The 14778-nt window shown below is 37.5% G+C and overlaps 1 protein-coding gene and 1 pseudogene across 1 annotated transcript; both read left to right on the top strand.

Moving 5' to 3' along the window:
* Positions 1–842: 842 nt before the first annotated feature.
* Positions 843–4207, top strand: LOC122084738 (annotated as a pseudogene).
* Positions 4208–5308: 1101 nt separating this feature from the next.
* On the top strand, positions 5309–14778 carry LOC122085130 (actin-interacting protein 1-2-like). Its single transcript, XM_042653571.1, has 6 exons — positions 5309–5815; positions 8826–8987; positions 9354–9540; positions 9657–10079; positions 13288–13695; positions 14100–14778. The coding sequence occupies exons 1-6, from the start codon at positions 5424–5426 to the stop codon at positions 14355–14357; spliced, it is 1830 nt and encodes a 609-aa protein (XP_042509505.1). The 5' UTR covers positions 5309–5423; the 3' UTR covers positions 14358–14778.

Consider the following 14778-nt stretch of genomic DNA (forward strand, 5'->3'; position numbering starts at 1 on the left):
ATTTCAAAATAAAACATGGAAACGAAAAAGACACGGATTACATGTTATCACTAAATAAGACGTTCCCAATTAAAAAGTAATTCTTTATTTCTTTAAAGTTTGAATATTGATTGTTTATGTTTAAACCACACAATATTAAAGTTTAATCAATAAATAAATTGACGTATCCAATGCACGAGGCTTTTGCATGTTTGAGGTCCAAGGGAGCAAGGATAACTATGTAGCTTTACCCCAAAAATGTTGAGATGCAATTACGACCACTTAATCAATCATTTTTTTTTTTTTTTTTTGGTTTATTCAAATGCTTGCATTGGAAGGTTGGGACTTGGGAGTTGTTATCTAGTGCAGTTATACTTCAAAAACAAGGAACAAAACAAAACAAGATACGACACGACAAAACAGGAAGAGTTAAAATTTGTTTGACAAGTGTCAAAAATTGGGGTCAGAATAATTTTGGAATCGATCAATTCTATTGGGGAAAATTTGATGTGGATTCTAATTGAACTCTTTCCTCGCTTACTGAGTCCTAAAAGTATTAAAAGGTGGCAGCCCAATCATGCCCTAAGAGTTCATATATAGTGGGCGAAGCTGTGATGCCCTTCATCATCAATCTTGTGTTCAGCCTCCTCTCCTCTAGTATGCATATTTGCCTTATTCCTAATAGATATTGATATATGAAAATCTAGATCTTATTGCCTTTCTCCAATACCCCTGTATTGATCTTTATCTTAAAAATTACCCATTAATCAAAGAATACAAAGCTTTATTCATTGAGGGTTTTTCTTCATTTTTTGAGGCACATCAAAGTTGTCACATCCATTAGGATCTGCTTTTGGTCATCAATGAAGTCTATTGAAGTGTTATCAGCCCTTATATTGTTCACTCTCATGATCCATGTTAGCTTGGCTACTCAAGCAATAGCACCAGCACCATCACCACCTCCGGTGACTCGAACAACCCTTGAACAAGTGCCATCTTCTCTGCAAATGTTTGTTGATGAACTCCCACAAATTCCCAAGGTCAACGGTTACTCAATGCGAAACGGCTATGCAGTAACCGGATTTCTCACCATAGGCATGTTCCAGAAGAAATGGGTATGACTTTCTTCCAAATTCCACCCCATTCCTATCAAACTTTTAAGAAGTTAAGGGTGAGCAGACGGTCCAGTTTCAAACCTGACCCAGCCCTCATATATGGTTAGTTACTAATTCTATTTTTCTTCTATCCCTTCAAATACAGAAGTTCCACCGTGACTGACGTCCAACCACAGTTTTCGCATGCGGTACATCCAAAGCTACAGCTACCTTACCCGGACCCATGATCGAGGCCTTGAAAGGGGTATCAACTTCAGTGACATGGGAAAATCATCTCCATCGAAGCCACATCCTCCCATGGGACCCAACCTTACCCACCGCTAAAGCTAAGTATGGTGGGGTCCCCACAGTAGCCCATCTCCACGGTGGTATCCACCCATCTCAAGTCGATGGCAACCCACTTGCCTGGTACACCTCCCATTTCAAAGAGACCGGATCCGGGTGGACCCAAAAGACTTAGACCTATCCGAATGTCCAAAATGCTGGGAACCTTTGGTATCATGTTCACGCTCATGGGATAACACGTGTCAATCTTCTTGCGGGCCTCCTCGGCCCTTATACCATCCATGACCCTTGGATGGAAAACCCTTGGAATCTCCCAACAGGATCGGAACAGGGTCGGAATTTGATGGTCTTTGACCGGAGCTTCTACAAAAATGGGTCTCTCTACATCAATTCAACGGGTGATAACCCGTCCATCCACCCACAATGGCAACCCGAATATTACGGTGATACAATTATTGTCCATGGTAAAATCTGGCCATTCCTTAAGGTGCAACGACGGAAGTATCGTTTCAGGATCACCAACGCCTCCAATGCGCGCTACTATAACTTCTCCTTAGATGATGGCGGCCTCTCATTCGTCCAAGTGGGATCTGATGCATTTTACCTAAACTCACCCGTCACAGACCAAAATATACTCCTGGCTCCAGCTGAGAGTGCAGACGTTGTCATAGATTTCTTTACCTCTACAACCAAAGAGATCGTGTTGACCAATAATGCTCCATACCCGTACACGTCAGGAAGCCCGGCGGATCATCTAAGTGGGAAAATAATGAAGTTCATTGTTTTTCCGAATAAGAAATATGATATTTCACAGATCCCGGCAAGCCTAGTGAATTACCCGGTGGCAACAATCAATGGTGCAGCGACTACAAGGTACATAACGTTGTATGAGTATGATAGTAATCAGACGGGTAACCCGACCCATATCTATATTAATGGGAAGAGGTTCTCGGATCCGGTGACGGAAATGCCAAAAATGGGTACAAAGGAGGTGTGGGAGGTGATCAATCTAACCCCAATAATCACCCATTGCACATAACACTTGGCTACATTTCAAGCGATCAAGGTGCAGCAACTATTGGATTTTGATACGTTCATGAATTGCATGAACGTAAGGAATGATGCAATTGCATGCAACGTGACAACCCATGCAAGTGGGCCATTGCTAAGTATAGCAGAGAATGAGAAGATATGGAAGAATGTAGTAAAGATAATGCCTGGATATCAAACTACTGTGGTCGTCAATTTTAATATGGTGAAGACCAATGGAACGTATCCCTTCGACGCAACAGCTGAACCTGGATACGTCTATCACTGTCATGTAAGCCTTAATTTCTACTGCTCATTTTCCTCCTTTTCTTAGCTTTTGCAATTTCATGTAGGAGTGAGGTCCACAATGACACGTACTCTTTACTATTTTGAATATATCAATCCATGTGAACCCCACAAGGATGATATCATTCTTCGATCATTCACTGGCGTAGTGTGTAAATTTTTTTTCTTACATTGCTTTTAGAGGAAACTTTCATCCAAATTGATGTAATTATTTCTATTATTTATGTATTTATTTATTTGTATAATGTATTCATATGCCAAGTCATTGCCCCATGTAAATTGGACAGTGATATATATATATATATATATATGTAATTTCCCATTTCGTAATATGTCCTTACCCCATGGTGCAATTAGATTCATGATCTTTTTTTTCTTTCCCCATTTTGTGATTGGTTCCTGCCCATGTATATATATATTTCATCAAGACTCCTTAATCCACGGGGATGGCATCCCATAAGGATAGCAAGAGTTGGGGGTGGAAATGGGTGGAGGAGGATGACCTAAGACCATGTTCTCCAGTCAAGATATTATAGAATCAAAAAAATTATTTCTGAAAATTTGTCATAATATATTCTTCAAGAAGATATGAATGGCTGGCTTTCTTGTTGACCTTGTAAGTTGGAAATATTAAGAAAAACTGGTGACGACTTTAATGTAAGCCTTTTTAGATCTAACTTGGATATTGGGGTTTACTTTCGTTTTGACGGTCCAAACTTGTATGAGCTTGAATAAAATTTGGATTAAGATTTATGATCCTAAAGGTGAGTTGGAGTTGTAAAACACTGACCATTGGTCAAGGTTGTGCTAGATTTGGTTGAAGCTAGGCCCAACCTAGCCTTGAGTTTAACCTTGACTTATATAATATAGTTTAAGTCATTATCTTATCCTTTTATTTAGAATAATGAAATCTTGGTCATTGATTTTTATATACCTAACTTATACGAAAGTTTCTAACTTCGCCAAATACAAAATTTCATAATTACTTCCAATGTTCAATATATTTCTCTAGTGTAACCCAAACCCTGACTTCAATTGCAAAAACATGATCAATTCAGGGTTAACCCTTGACAAAAATCATAGTCAACCCGACCCAATTAGGGTCAACTAGGAGGGGTTGGGTTTGTATGAGTCCAACAGGGTTAGGCATCAACTTGGATCCAATAGGATTGGGTTGAACCTAGGTTGAATTTTAAGGACCTAATATTGGACTAGGATTTTAAGAAATTCGGCCCAGCACTTCTCTATCTCCATGTCACCTCTACCTGTAATGTAAATCTTTCGCAACTCCTCCCCGTCCTCCTCTTCTTAGTTTTTGCAATTTCATTGAATCTGTTTGGTTAAAAGGATCCTCTGTTAGGCTTTCTTTACTTGTGCCTAACCGAGCAAGCCAGTTATCATTAATTAATTTGAATGAATCATGATTATCGTGAATCCAAAATTTGGACCATGAAGAATACGATATGATGCAACCATTGAATATAGTTAATTGACAAGACAATGAACTGAGCTATGGAAGGGTTCTTAATATTGTAATTTGGTTTTCCAGCAGAATTCTTCAAAATTTAAATAAAATATTGGAAAAATGAGTGTTTACACTACCTTTTACTAATTATTTTATAAAATGATTGCTTACACTACCTTTGTGCAATTTCTTTTATACTATTCTTACATAATAAATAGTGGGGATCACATTCATACTCTTTCAACTTTTAAATATATTAACCCATGTGGACTTCATATGAATGATATAATTCTCCAACCCTTCGTTGGTGTATGGTATAGATTTCTTTTTACATTGTCTTTAGTGTGGGATGAATTCCAACAAAGACTACTTATCAAGACTTGGGTAGTTCAAGTCTGTTATCGTGCCGAATAGTGTCAATTCCCTCGATGCTTGGAAAAACAACCAGTTTCAAAGAATTGTGAGACTGATTCAGTGAATCCTTCCAACTTGGATTCATGTGGAACATTCTGCCACCATACGAACATGGTTTATAGGATAAATATGAGGCCCAAACTAAAAAGTGTTGCCCTCTACCGACCATAAAGAAATAATTCTTTTAAACATTCATCTTTAAAAGCTAACCGTTAAGGTGAGAATGCCTACAATCCTTATATGCTTTCACATCCAATGTATGATAAATTGTTTTCGTGTAAAACTCCGGAGATAGGGATCATTTCAAAGGGGGAAGAGAAAGATAAACCCATCGAGCATTAGCTTCCGACATACAAATGATGTGCTAGTCATTTCCTATTTAAATTTTTTTTTTTTTGAATTTACAAAATAAAATAAAAAATTCAAATTTTCTCATTCGATTCAAACAGTCAATTTTGATCTTTTACAGTTTTCGGATCAATGATTCTATCACTCTGGTCTCTTTTTTTTTTTTTTCACCCAACCTTTCCTTTCCATGTTCTATGGAAACGTAGAGAGAGAGCAGATGGACACAGAAGATCCGGATTCGTTTTTGGTCGGATTTGGTATCAAGACCCGTATTATGTGGCACAGACAGCCAGAAAGTCTTTTTTTTTTATTGAGACCAGAAAGTCAGAATTGAAGAAATTAAAAGGACTAGTTTTTACTACTTTACATAGTGCACGTAGCAAACTGTCTTCAACTTGCTGAAAACTATCTTCCATTCTCAAATTCCACTCGACCCCTCTCTCTGCTCTTATAGAAGAACAAGAGAGAGAGAGAGAGTAGAAATGGCTGAGCTTTCAGAGACGTACGCTTGTGTTCCGTCGACAGAGCGAGGGCGAGGGATCTTAATCTCAGGCGATCCCAAGTCGAACTCAATAGTCTACTGTAATGGCAGATCTGTTATAATTCGCTATCTTGACAGGCCTCTTGAAGTTTCTATCTATGGTGAACATGCTTATCCTGCCACCGTTGCTCGCTTTTCCCCCAATGGTGAGTGGATCGCTTCCGCCGATGTTTCTGGGACAGTCAAAATTTGGGGGGCGCATAACGATCACGTCCTCAAGAAAGAATTTAGGGTTCTTTCTGGTCGGATCGATGATCTCCAGTGGTCGCCTGATGGTCAGAGGATTGTTGCTTCTGGTGACGGCAAGGGCAAATCACTTGTGCGAGCTTTCATGTGAGTTTCATGCTTCATTTTCATTTGGTTCTATTGGAAGTGATTGTAGGCTCCAAAGGGTTTTTTTTTTTCTAGTTTCTATTGATTATGGTTGCATTTTGAAATTGGACAGGTGAAATTAATTTTAATTTTTCATTTTCCCCACTCGATCATGTTCTAATGCAATTAAACTATTGTAGGAATTATATGTCAGGATATTGAGAGATCAAACCTAACTGTTGTCTTTATGGTAGGAAAACTTTGGATCAATCACTTGCAAGAAATTATCATAGACTTTTCATAGACCTGTAACAGAAATCGTTAGAAAAATTGACGGACTGAGTCGTTTCACTTGACAATTTCCTTAAGACCTTAGACACTCCCTACAGTGCAACCAGGAGTACTATGAATTGGCCTCTAAGATAAAACAGTCCACTGGCTTCCCTAGTAATCATTCACTCGATGACTAGACCCCTTCAAGTACTACAAGGTTGTGGTCAAACTAAAAGGAAAATATTTATGGTAGTATCACTTTCAAAACTCAAAAACAGAGAAGAGCAAGAATAGCCACACATACACACTGATGACTGCAGAGGGACTTGATTCATTGCTCAAAAGGCTAAAGCTTCCCTCTATTTCTACAGGGGAAGCATTAGATCTCACAAAACTGAAGAAACAATGCCTTTAAGAAGCTTTCATGAAGAGACATAAGTTCATCCAATGAAGAACTGAAGTGATGAGTAAATGAAGAGACAAGTGTTGTGAAACTTCTTTTGTATTTAAACAATTATTTTAAACTATTTTGAATCTTCATTTGTTTTAAAAACTTATTTCAAACTAACAACTATACTTAAGTAACAATGTAAAGTGGTAGTTACAGTTAAGTTATAGATTTTCCACAGTGTAATCTTTATTTTTGGTTTTAAGAATCTCTCGGTGCACTTCAATGGAGGTATTTGCATCCATACCAAGGGACATTGATATGGGTACCAATTTATATTACCAAGGCTCTGTTCTAGAAAACTTTATATGCTCCTTTTTGTGGAATTTTACGCTTGTTGATTTTTCCTTCTTTCCCCTTTTGCATCAAATTGATTGCTTTTACCTTGCATTGGACCACAGTGTGGGTTAACACAGAATATTATATACATATTCCCCAATAAGTTGATTTTTCTGTTCCAGAATTCTGTCGCCTACACCAATGACCCACAAATTGCAGTGCTCATTGCTAAGCTAATTGGCATAAAAAGGTTATGCATTTGCATCCTTGATGAGCATCTCATCTCAGTGGTGACAGTTGGGGCTTACTTCTGTTATGACAGGGCATAACCATATCTGCCATGATTTATGGAATTTTACTGCCACTGCAATGTGTTGATGTGTTTCCTTTCTTCACAAGTTGTCTTTGCACTGATCTTTCCTGTACTTGTTATTTATTTGTTTCCAATGCAATCTACTGTTAATTATAAGAATATCAAAAAAGTTTATTACTGTATGAGTGTTTTTCATTTATTGTTATTGTTATTCTTTTAAAATATTAGATCAAGCAGAGAGACTGTTGTCGAATTATATTTCCTGACTTTCCTCCTGTTGTGTGGTAAGCTAGGTATGAGATGTTTGGGATTTGGCTCGCCTTTCCTGTCATACATTTTTCCTCTGATTTATCATAAATTTTACTCTCATATTTGTTAAGAGAACCCTATTCCCCATTCACCTTTTTTAATTTGTCATATGTGTACTGTAAATCCTAGAAATAAATGAAAAACATTTTACTACTATGCTTGGAAATTGCTAAACTGTTCTCTTTTATATTATTTTTTCAGCATTTTGGTTTTTCGCAACGTGCTTGTGTCTTTCATTTTGATGATTGTTTGGCTTGGCCTGGTTCTTGCCTTTATCCGCTCAGTTCGCTAGCCTATTTCTAATAGTTGCAGCTGGAACTGAAAAGAAAAGAAAAAAAAAAATCTTTGCTACATTACATTAATGCCATCTAGAAAGGCAGATTACTCAGAGATCTTGAGAAACTGCAGCAACAGCTGCTACTAGAACGCTTACCTAGCTTGGGTTGAAGCCACAATGCGGGTCAGTCCTTCCAAAAAGAGGATCATTCACTGCGAACATTGGAGTAACCGCTGTAGATATACTATTATAGTTATCATTCGATAAAAGCAGAAAATAAACCCATACTCTGAAAATTACTATAAACCAGGCTTGTAGAGTTTGCAAAGGCCACAAGCATGAGTGCGAGGGGGCTGGAGGCCCCAAAAAACAAAAAAGAAATTTGCTGAATTTGAATGCAAAAAATATCTTATAATAAGGAAAGTGTCTAACCATACAAGGCTTTCCTTTTCTTTTTAACAACTTCAAGAATAATTCAATGCACATCCTTGGTGTTGTACAGCAGTCTTTAAGGTTAAAAAAAGATTAGTACCAGAAGACATCGATACACGTGAACATATTCCTCAAAATTTGCTGTGGTGGCTTCTTCTTTCTTGAATATGTAGTCTATTCTTTATAAATTCATCATTTAATCCCAAAAACAGGAAAAGGAAGAAATAAAAAATTGGCACAGGGCTTGATTCTTTATTGTACCTGCAAATCAGAAATCAACCATTACTTGGTCATCTTTGTCCAAGACACTGACTGTGGAAGTTTACTAGAAATCTAATGGACGGAAGGGTACTCAGTCCGTGATCTTTCGTACAAAAAAATTTCTTGGGTGAATTTGAATTTACCAATACTGACATAAGATGATCTGGTGCTAGTTTCTGGCAAATGCATGCTCCAATTATATGTAATTTGTAATATGAGGTTTTTAGTGAATATAACATCTCCTTCCATTAGTTTTGCTTTTTGCAAATCTGCAGTCTCATTGCATGCAATACGAATTTGTAACTTCTCTATCTCTGTAACTGCTATTGTGTCTCATGCATATTTTTTTTTTTCTTTTTCCTTCGTGGCTCAATTTTATGCTTTTTTACAGTGTTATGGTTGTTGGCGATTAAATGATCAAGGGCATATTCTTTTGTAGGTGGGATTCAGGCACTAATGTGGGGCAGTTTGATGGCCATTCAAAGCGTGTATTGAGTTGCGCATTTAAGCCAACAAGACCATTTCGCATTGTCACGTGTGGCGAGGATTTTTTGGTGAATTTCTATGAAGGACCACCATTTAAATTCAAGCAGTCTCACAGGTTTGATAAGCTTTATAAGCACAACCAGATTGTTATGATATTATGGTTTAAGAATTAGCATATCTCGATATAGCTGGGACCAATCCAGGATTGACTCATTTGTTGGTTCAGATAGATCCAAGTGGATCATCCAATCCTGTCGTGGATTAGGAAATTCAACCGCAATCAAAACCTTAAATGATATTCCTTTCATGTTTTACAGTCTAAGAAATGCATCTGTTAGAGCATGATTCTGAGTATCAATTTTGGTAGTTGCATTTAGGATTTTCCTCTGCAACTGACTTACTAGAAATCTTGGTATTGTATGTTACTAGATCAGGATGGTGATTTATGCTGCATTCCTGAAAATCTGTTGTGAATCTGCAGGGACCATTCAAATTTTGTCAATTGTATCAGATTTTCTCCTGATGGAAGCAAATTCATCAGTGTAAGCTCAGATAAGAAGGGAATAATATATGATGGCAAGACTGGAGAAAAGATTGGACAGCTGTCATCTGAAGATGGCCACGGGGGCACCATATATGCTGTTAGTTGGAGTCCTGATAGTAAACAGGTTAACATTGAGTTCATATCCTTCCTGTGTTTATTTTCTTTCTTCTGAATGCCTGAAACATCTCTTCATTTAACTTTTTACGTACCGAGTCAAAGTAGTAATGTTAACTGTTTCAGGTGCTGACAGTTTCTGCTGATAAGTCTGCAAAAATATGGGAAATCTCAGAGGATGGTAATGGGAAGGTGAAGAAGACACTAGCATGTCCTGGATCGGGAGGAGTGGATGATATGCTAGTTGGATGTCTATGGCAGAATAACCATCTTGTCACTGTTTCTCTTGGTGGTACAATTAATTTATTTTCAGCAAGTGATCCAGATAAAACCCCACTATCATTGTCTGGGCATATGAAGAGTGTCAGTTCATTAGCTGTACTTCAAAGCAACCCAAAAGTCATCTTGTCTAGCAGCTACGATGGCATAATTGTTAGATGGATTCAAGGAATTGGTTACAGTGGTAAATTAGAAAGGAAAGATGCTTCTCAAATTAAGTGTTTTATTGCTGTTGAAGAAGAGATTGTTTCATCTGGATTTGATAATAAGGTGAGTCATGCAGATCTATATGCTTCTGATTTGGTTTTTCAGCAGTGATAAACCAATTTAAGGCATTCTTCTCAAATTTGTTTTCATTCTGGTTATTTTATATGTTCTATGTAAGTACAGTGTCAGAGCACTAGGTTTTCCTTTGTGTAGTGTTATATTTCAGTTGATTTTTGAATATGCAGAATAGAATTGAGGCATTCTGAACTTTAACTTATGTTTATCGCTTCATGAATATCTATTATACTACACCCTCAAATAACTAGTCGCAATGTTTATTGTATTATGCACATGCTCTACCACTGAAAATAGAACATAGTCCTCTGGTTTACTGCCTTAACTTTCTGAAATTATACAGCTTAAAGTCTAAATCGGTAGACTACAGTAAGCACACACTTGCATCTACTTCCAGGACTATTTGCATGACGTTGTAAAGTTCCAAAACCAAATCAGAATTTTTTGCCAAGTTGTTCATTTCTTTTAGTGAGATTCAGGGCATAAATGAAGCAGATATGTGAGAAGCATTTGTATAAGGAACTCTTTTCCTGTAGGAACTATCACAGGTATCAACTGCTTTAGTAAATGGATTTTTGATGTCATTCTGTTATCTGTCTAGGCCTCTAGGGTATAGTTTCAGATCAATATGGTTTTGTGAGGTGATTTCTGTTGCTGCAGTTTGAAATAGTGGGTGACAATTGGGATCCCGTACATTATCAGCCATAGCAACAAAAACAAGGTGGCTACAACAATGATCAGCAACAAAGGAAGTAAAACCAATCCCAAGAACAAAATCGATTAGGGTTTCAGGGTTTTGAAACCACCCCAAATCTATAGGTAATAGATAGTAGCACAGAGTCCAAATAATCAACTGTAAATCATACCAGATTGATGGTAGAGTAGAGCTGGAAGAACAAACCAGCAGTAGATTATCTCCCAAGTAGCAGAGAAGGCCCTAAATAAGTCACATGGAGAAAACGATTTCTCAGGGTTTTGATGGGGCATCAACCAAGGGACCACAAATCCTGGTAGAGTGATTTGCCAGACGATTATAAGGGAAGGAGACCGGTAAGCATGATAGAAGTACCAAATATATCCCACAAAGCAGCCACAGACATCAACCAAATAGAAACATCACAATCGATTTAGGGAAAAAAACCCTTTAAAAATAATCGATTCTTTGATGGGGCATCAACCAAGGGAGCACAAATCCTTTTAGAGTTATTTACTAAAAGATTATAAGGCAAGACGACCAGCAACCACAGTGGAAATACCAAACATAACCACAAAGCAGCCACAGACATCAACCAAGAAGAAGCACAACAATCGATTTAGGGAAATAACCCTAAAAGAAATCGATTTTTCCTATATGAGAGGAAAATTGATATAAGACTAGGGAGATCTCTCCTACCTAGCAGTAGTAAATCATCAAGTAGACAATATAAGAGCATTCCATCAATTACAAATGAGGCTTAATCCATAGTATAGGCAGCAATAGGTGGCTGCACACCTCAATAGAGTGAAACAAGAATCGAAATCAGCAGAAGGGAGAAGGAAAAACCTTAATCTGATTACTTATGCTCTGATTCCATGTTACAAACCAGAATCTGAGTAATCAAACCAAGAGACAACAAAGAGAGAGCGAGAGAGAGAGACTACCGAACTTGTGTTGGAGCCTTGGAGGCAGCCTATGATAGTGAATTATTACCTATCGCAGGCTACTCCACACACACACACACACACACACATATATATATGTGTCCAAAAAGAGAGGTAAGGGGACTAAAATATCCCTATCCTACTTATTACAATAAATGAAAGGAAACTAATAATAATAACCTAAGCTCGACAGGACAGAATTGCCCCTAGAGCTTTAACAATGCCAACAATCTATATAGGAATCATCTTCTGCGGGTGATATCTTTCAGGACCTCCGGCCCGCTTCCATACTTATGACTGCTTTGGAGCACCCAGTTACCATTTCAGAATAGGCTGATGCTCATCCGGACTTAAGAATTGAACTGTCAATATATATAGCCATTTTCTTGTCTTTTGCTGGCAGAATGTTGGGAAGTCCTACATTTACTGAGGTTAGCTGTTGTTGGAAGAACAACATTGTATTCTCAAAATTATTCAATCAGCACTTGAATCCAGATAAGTGTAATACAAAAATTACTTTTCTATACTAATATTTGGTGGTTCACTAGTGGTTACAATTGTATTGTGTTTGCGAATTCCAACTTGCATACATTACCTTTTTTTCATAAAATTACTGATATGTCAACTGTGGTTGAAGTAGTTCATTTAACTTTTTGGAATTCTAAATACAAACAAGAGTTGGTTTTGCAACTTCTCACATTTAACTCTTCTTTAGATGCCTAACAACTTGATACACCCACTACGAGGTGATTGACCAAATTTTGGTATTATAGTATCGGTCTTTTATTTGTGAAGTTCTGTTTATTCTGCTTCTTTTAAAATTAAACTTTAAAATAAGAAAATGTTTGCTTATATCATATTTTTTGTTTCTTGAAAGAGATAATCAATTTTCTATTCCTTTAGGATCAATTTTTTTCAATGGTCTTCTTTCTATCTACTCTTTGACCGAACCCTAAAATTTCTGCTATACATTCGAGAATTATCCATTACTCCAATAGCTTCAAATTTCTCTGATCTCAAATAATTGGCTTTGTTTTACTTCAAGAAGGGAACTTGTATGGGTGTTGCATCGTTACTAGTCTTATGATAATATCCTCTCATACCAACCTTGTTGGATCACAGAGGAGTTATAAATTATAATTTGCTTTTGATTCTTTTGATTTGAAAGTCATGGCTAATGCAAAATTGGTGGTTTTATTCTGCCTTACGAGTAACATCCTCATTTTTCCCATGATTAGATCCCATTTAACTTACTAAGTCTATCAGGAAGAGCAATTAGCAGAATTAGTCTACCTTTTGTTGTATACAAGCTTATTGAAGCCTAAACATGGCCCTTGCAAAGTTCAAGCATATGCATTGTCGTAACTCTTTCTGTTTTATTTGGATGCAACTGCCCCTGCATTTCATTTATATATATATATATATATTTTTTTTTTTAATTCCTTGAAATCATCGGCATAAATTCTATTTATTTTAAAAAAATTGTTGTACATTTTATTGGGTAAGCTTCAACTTTTTTCTTTTATTTATTTTTTTCCTTTCCCCAAAATTTCAGGTAAGGAGAAGTACTTTGCTTGGGGATCAATGTGGAGAGGCAGAATCCATTGATGTTGGCAGTCAGCCCAAGGATTTGAGCCTTGCACCTCTTTGTCCTGAACTTGCTTTGATTTCAACTGATTCAGGAGTAGTTCTACTTCGTGGGTCAAAAGTAGTTTCAACAATCAACCTTGGGTTTGCCGTGACGGCATCAACAATTTCACCGGATGGAAGTGAAGCTATCGTGGGTGCGCAGGATGGTAAATTACATGTATATTCCATCAAAGGGGATACACTAATGGAAGAAACAGTCCTCGAGAAGCACCGGGGTGCTATAAATGTTATTCGTTACTCGCCTGATTCTTCTCTGATTGCTTCAGGGGATCTTAATCGAGAAGCTGTTGTATGGGATCGTGCATCTCGAGAGGTAAAACAAATGCTCTCTTAAACTCGTCTGGTATTCCCTCTAGGTCTTCAACAATAAGCTGAGTTTGTTTTTGGGGGGAGACATCGTAGCATTTGATCTTCCTCTCCTATCTCTGGTGGTTTGGTTTCATCTCTGTTTTTGTTAATCTTTCTCGTTATTGCCTGAGTTTTCTGTTCTCTCTAATAAATCCTTCGGGTTGCTGATTGACAAAAAATTGGCAATCAAGCAATCTTAACGTCCCCCCCACCCACCCACCCACCCACCCACTTTGAGGGTAGGGAAAGGAGAAAAAGTGGAGAATAAGAAATACTTACATAGAACATCTTGAGCATACTTCTCCTACCTAGATATGGATTCAGGTTCCTTGAACAAACATTTCTTTCTGACAAATTGTCTTTTTTCAGGTGAAGCTCAAGAACATGTTGTACCATACTGCCCGTGTAAACTGTCTGGCTTGGTCTCCTGATAACACTAAAGTTGCAACCGGATCACTTGACACATGTGTTATCATATACGAAGTTGATAAGCCTGCATCCAGTCGAATAACCATTAAGGGAGCTCACTTGGGTGGTGTATATGGAGTGGCTTTCACAGATGAGCAGAGTCTGGTGAGTTCAGGAGAGGATGCATGCGTGAGACTGTGGAGGTTGACATCACAGTAGAGAGTGGCAATTCAAGCAGATCTCATGCTGACAATAAGAAGTTTGGCAAATTGTGTGAAATGTTGTTTTATGCAGGTTTTGTTTGTTGAGAGTTTGTGCTTTACATTTTGGGGGTTTGTGTTGGGGGGGGGGGTGATGGAAGAGGAAAAAAAAAAAAAAAAACAAAAGGATAGGTCGATTGGGCATGAAATTGTAATTCTCTTCAATGTGTGTATCTATCTCAAGCCAGGCACCAGGCAGTGTTTCATCATGAATATTGCTCATGAACATGCTTCCACAAAGAAATGGATGTCACAGAATAGAAAATCAGTAATGTTTGTTTGTTAATTATGTCACAGTGATGTGCCTACTCTAAATTATGAAGAGAATGTGTCCTCTATTTCAGCTTTTTATATGGATTAAGTGGACCCACAGTTTTCTG

The sequence above is a fragment of the Macadamia integrifolia genome, chromosome 7 (genome assembly GCF_013358625.1).
Source record: "Macadamia integrifolia cultivar HAES 741 chromosome 7, SCU_Mint_v3, whole genome shotgun sequence".
NCBI classification, from domain to species: Eukaryota; Viridiplantae; Streptophyta; class Magnoliopsida; order Proteales; family Proteaceae; genus Macadamia; species Macadamia integrifolia.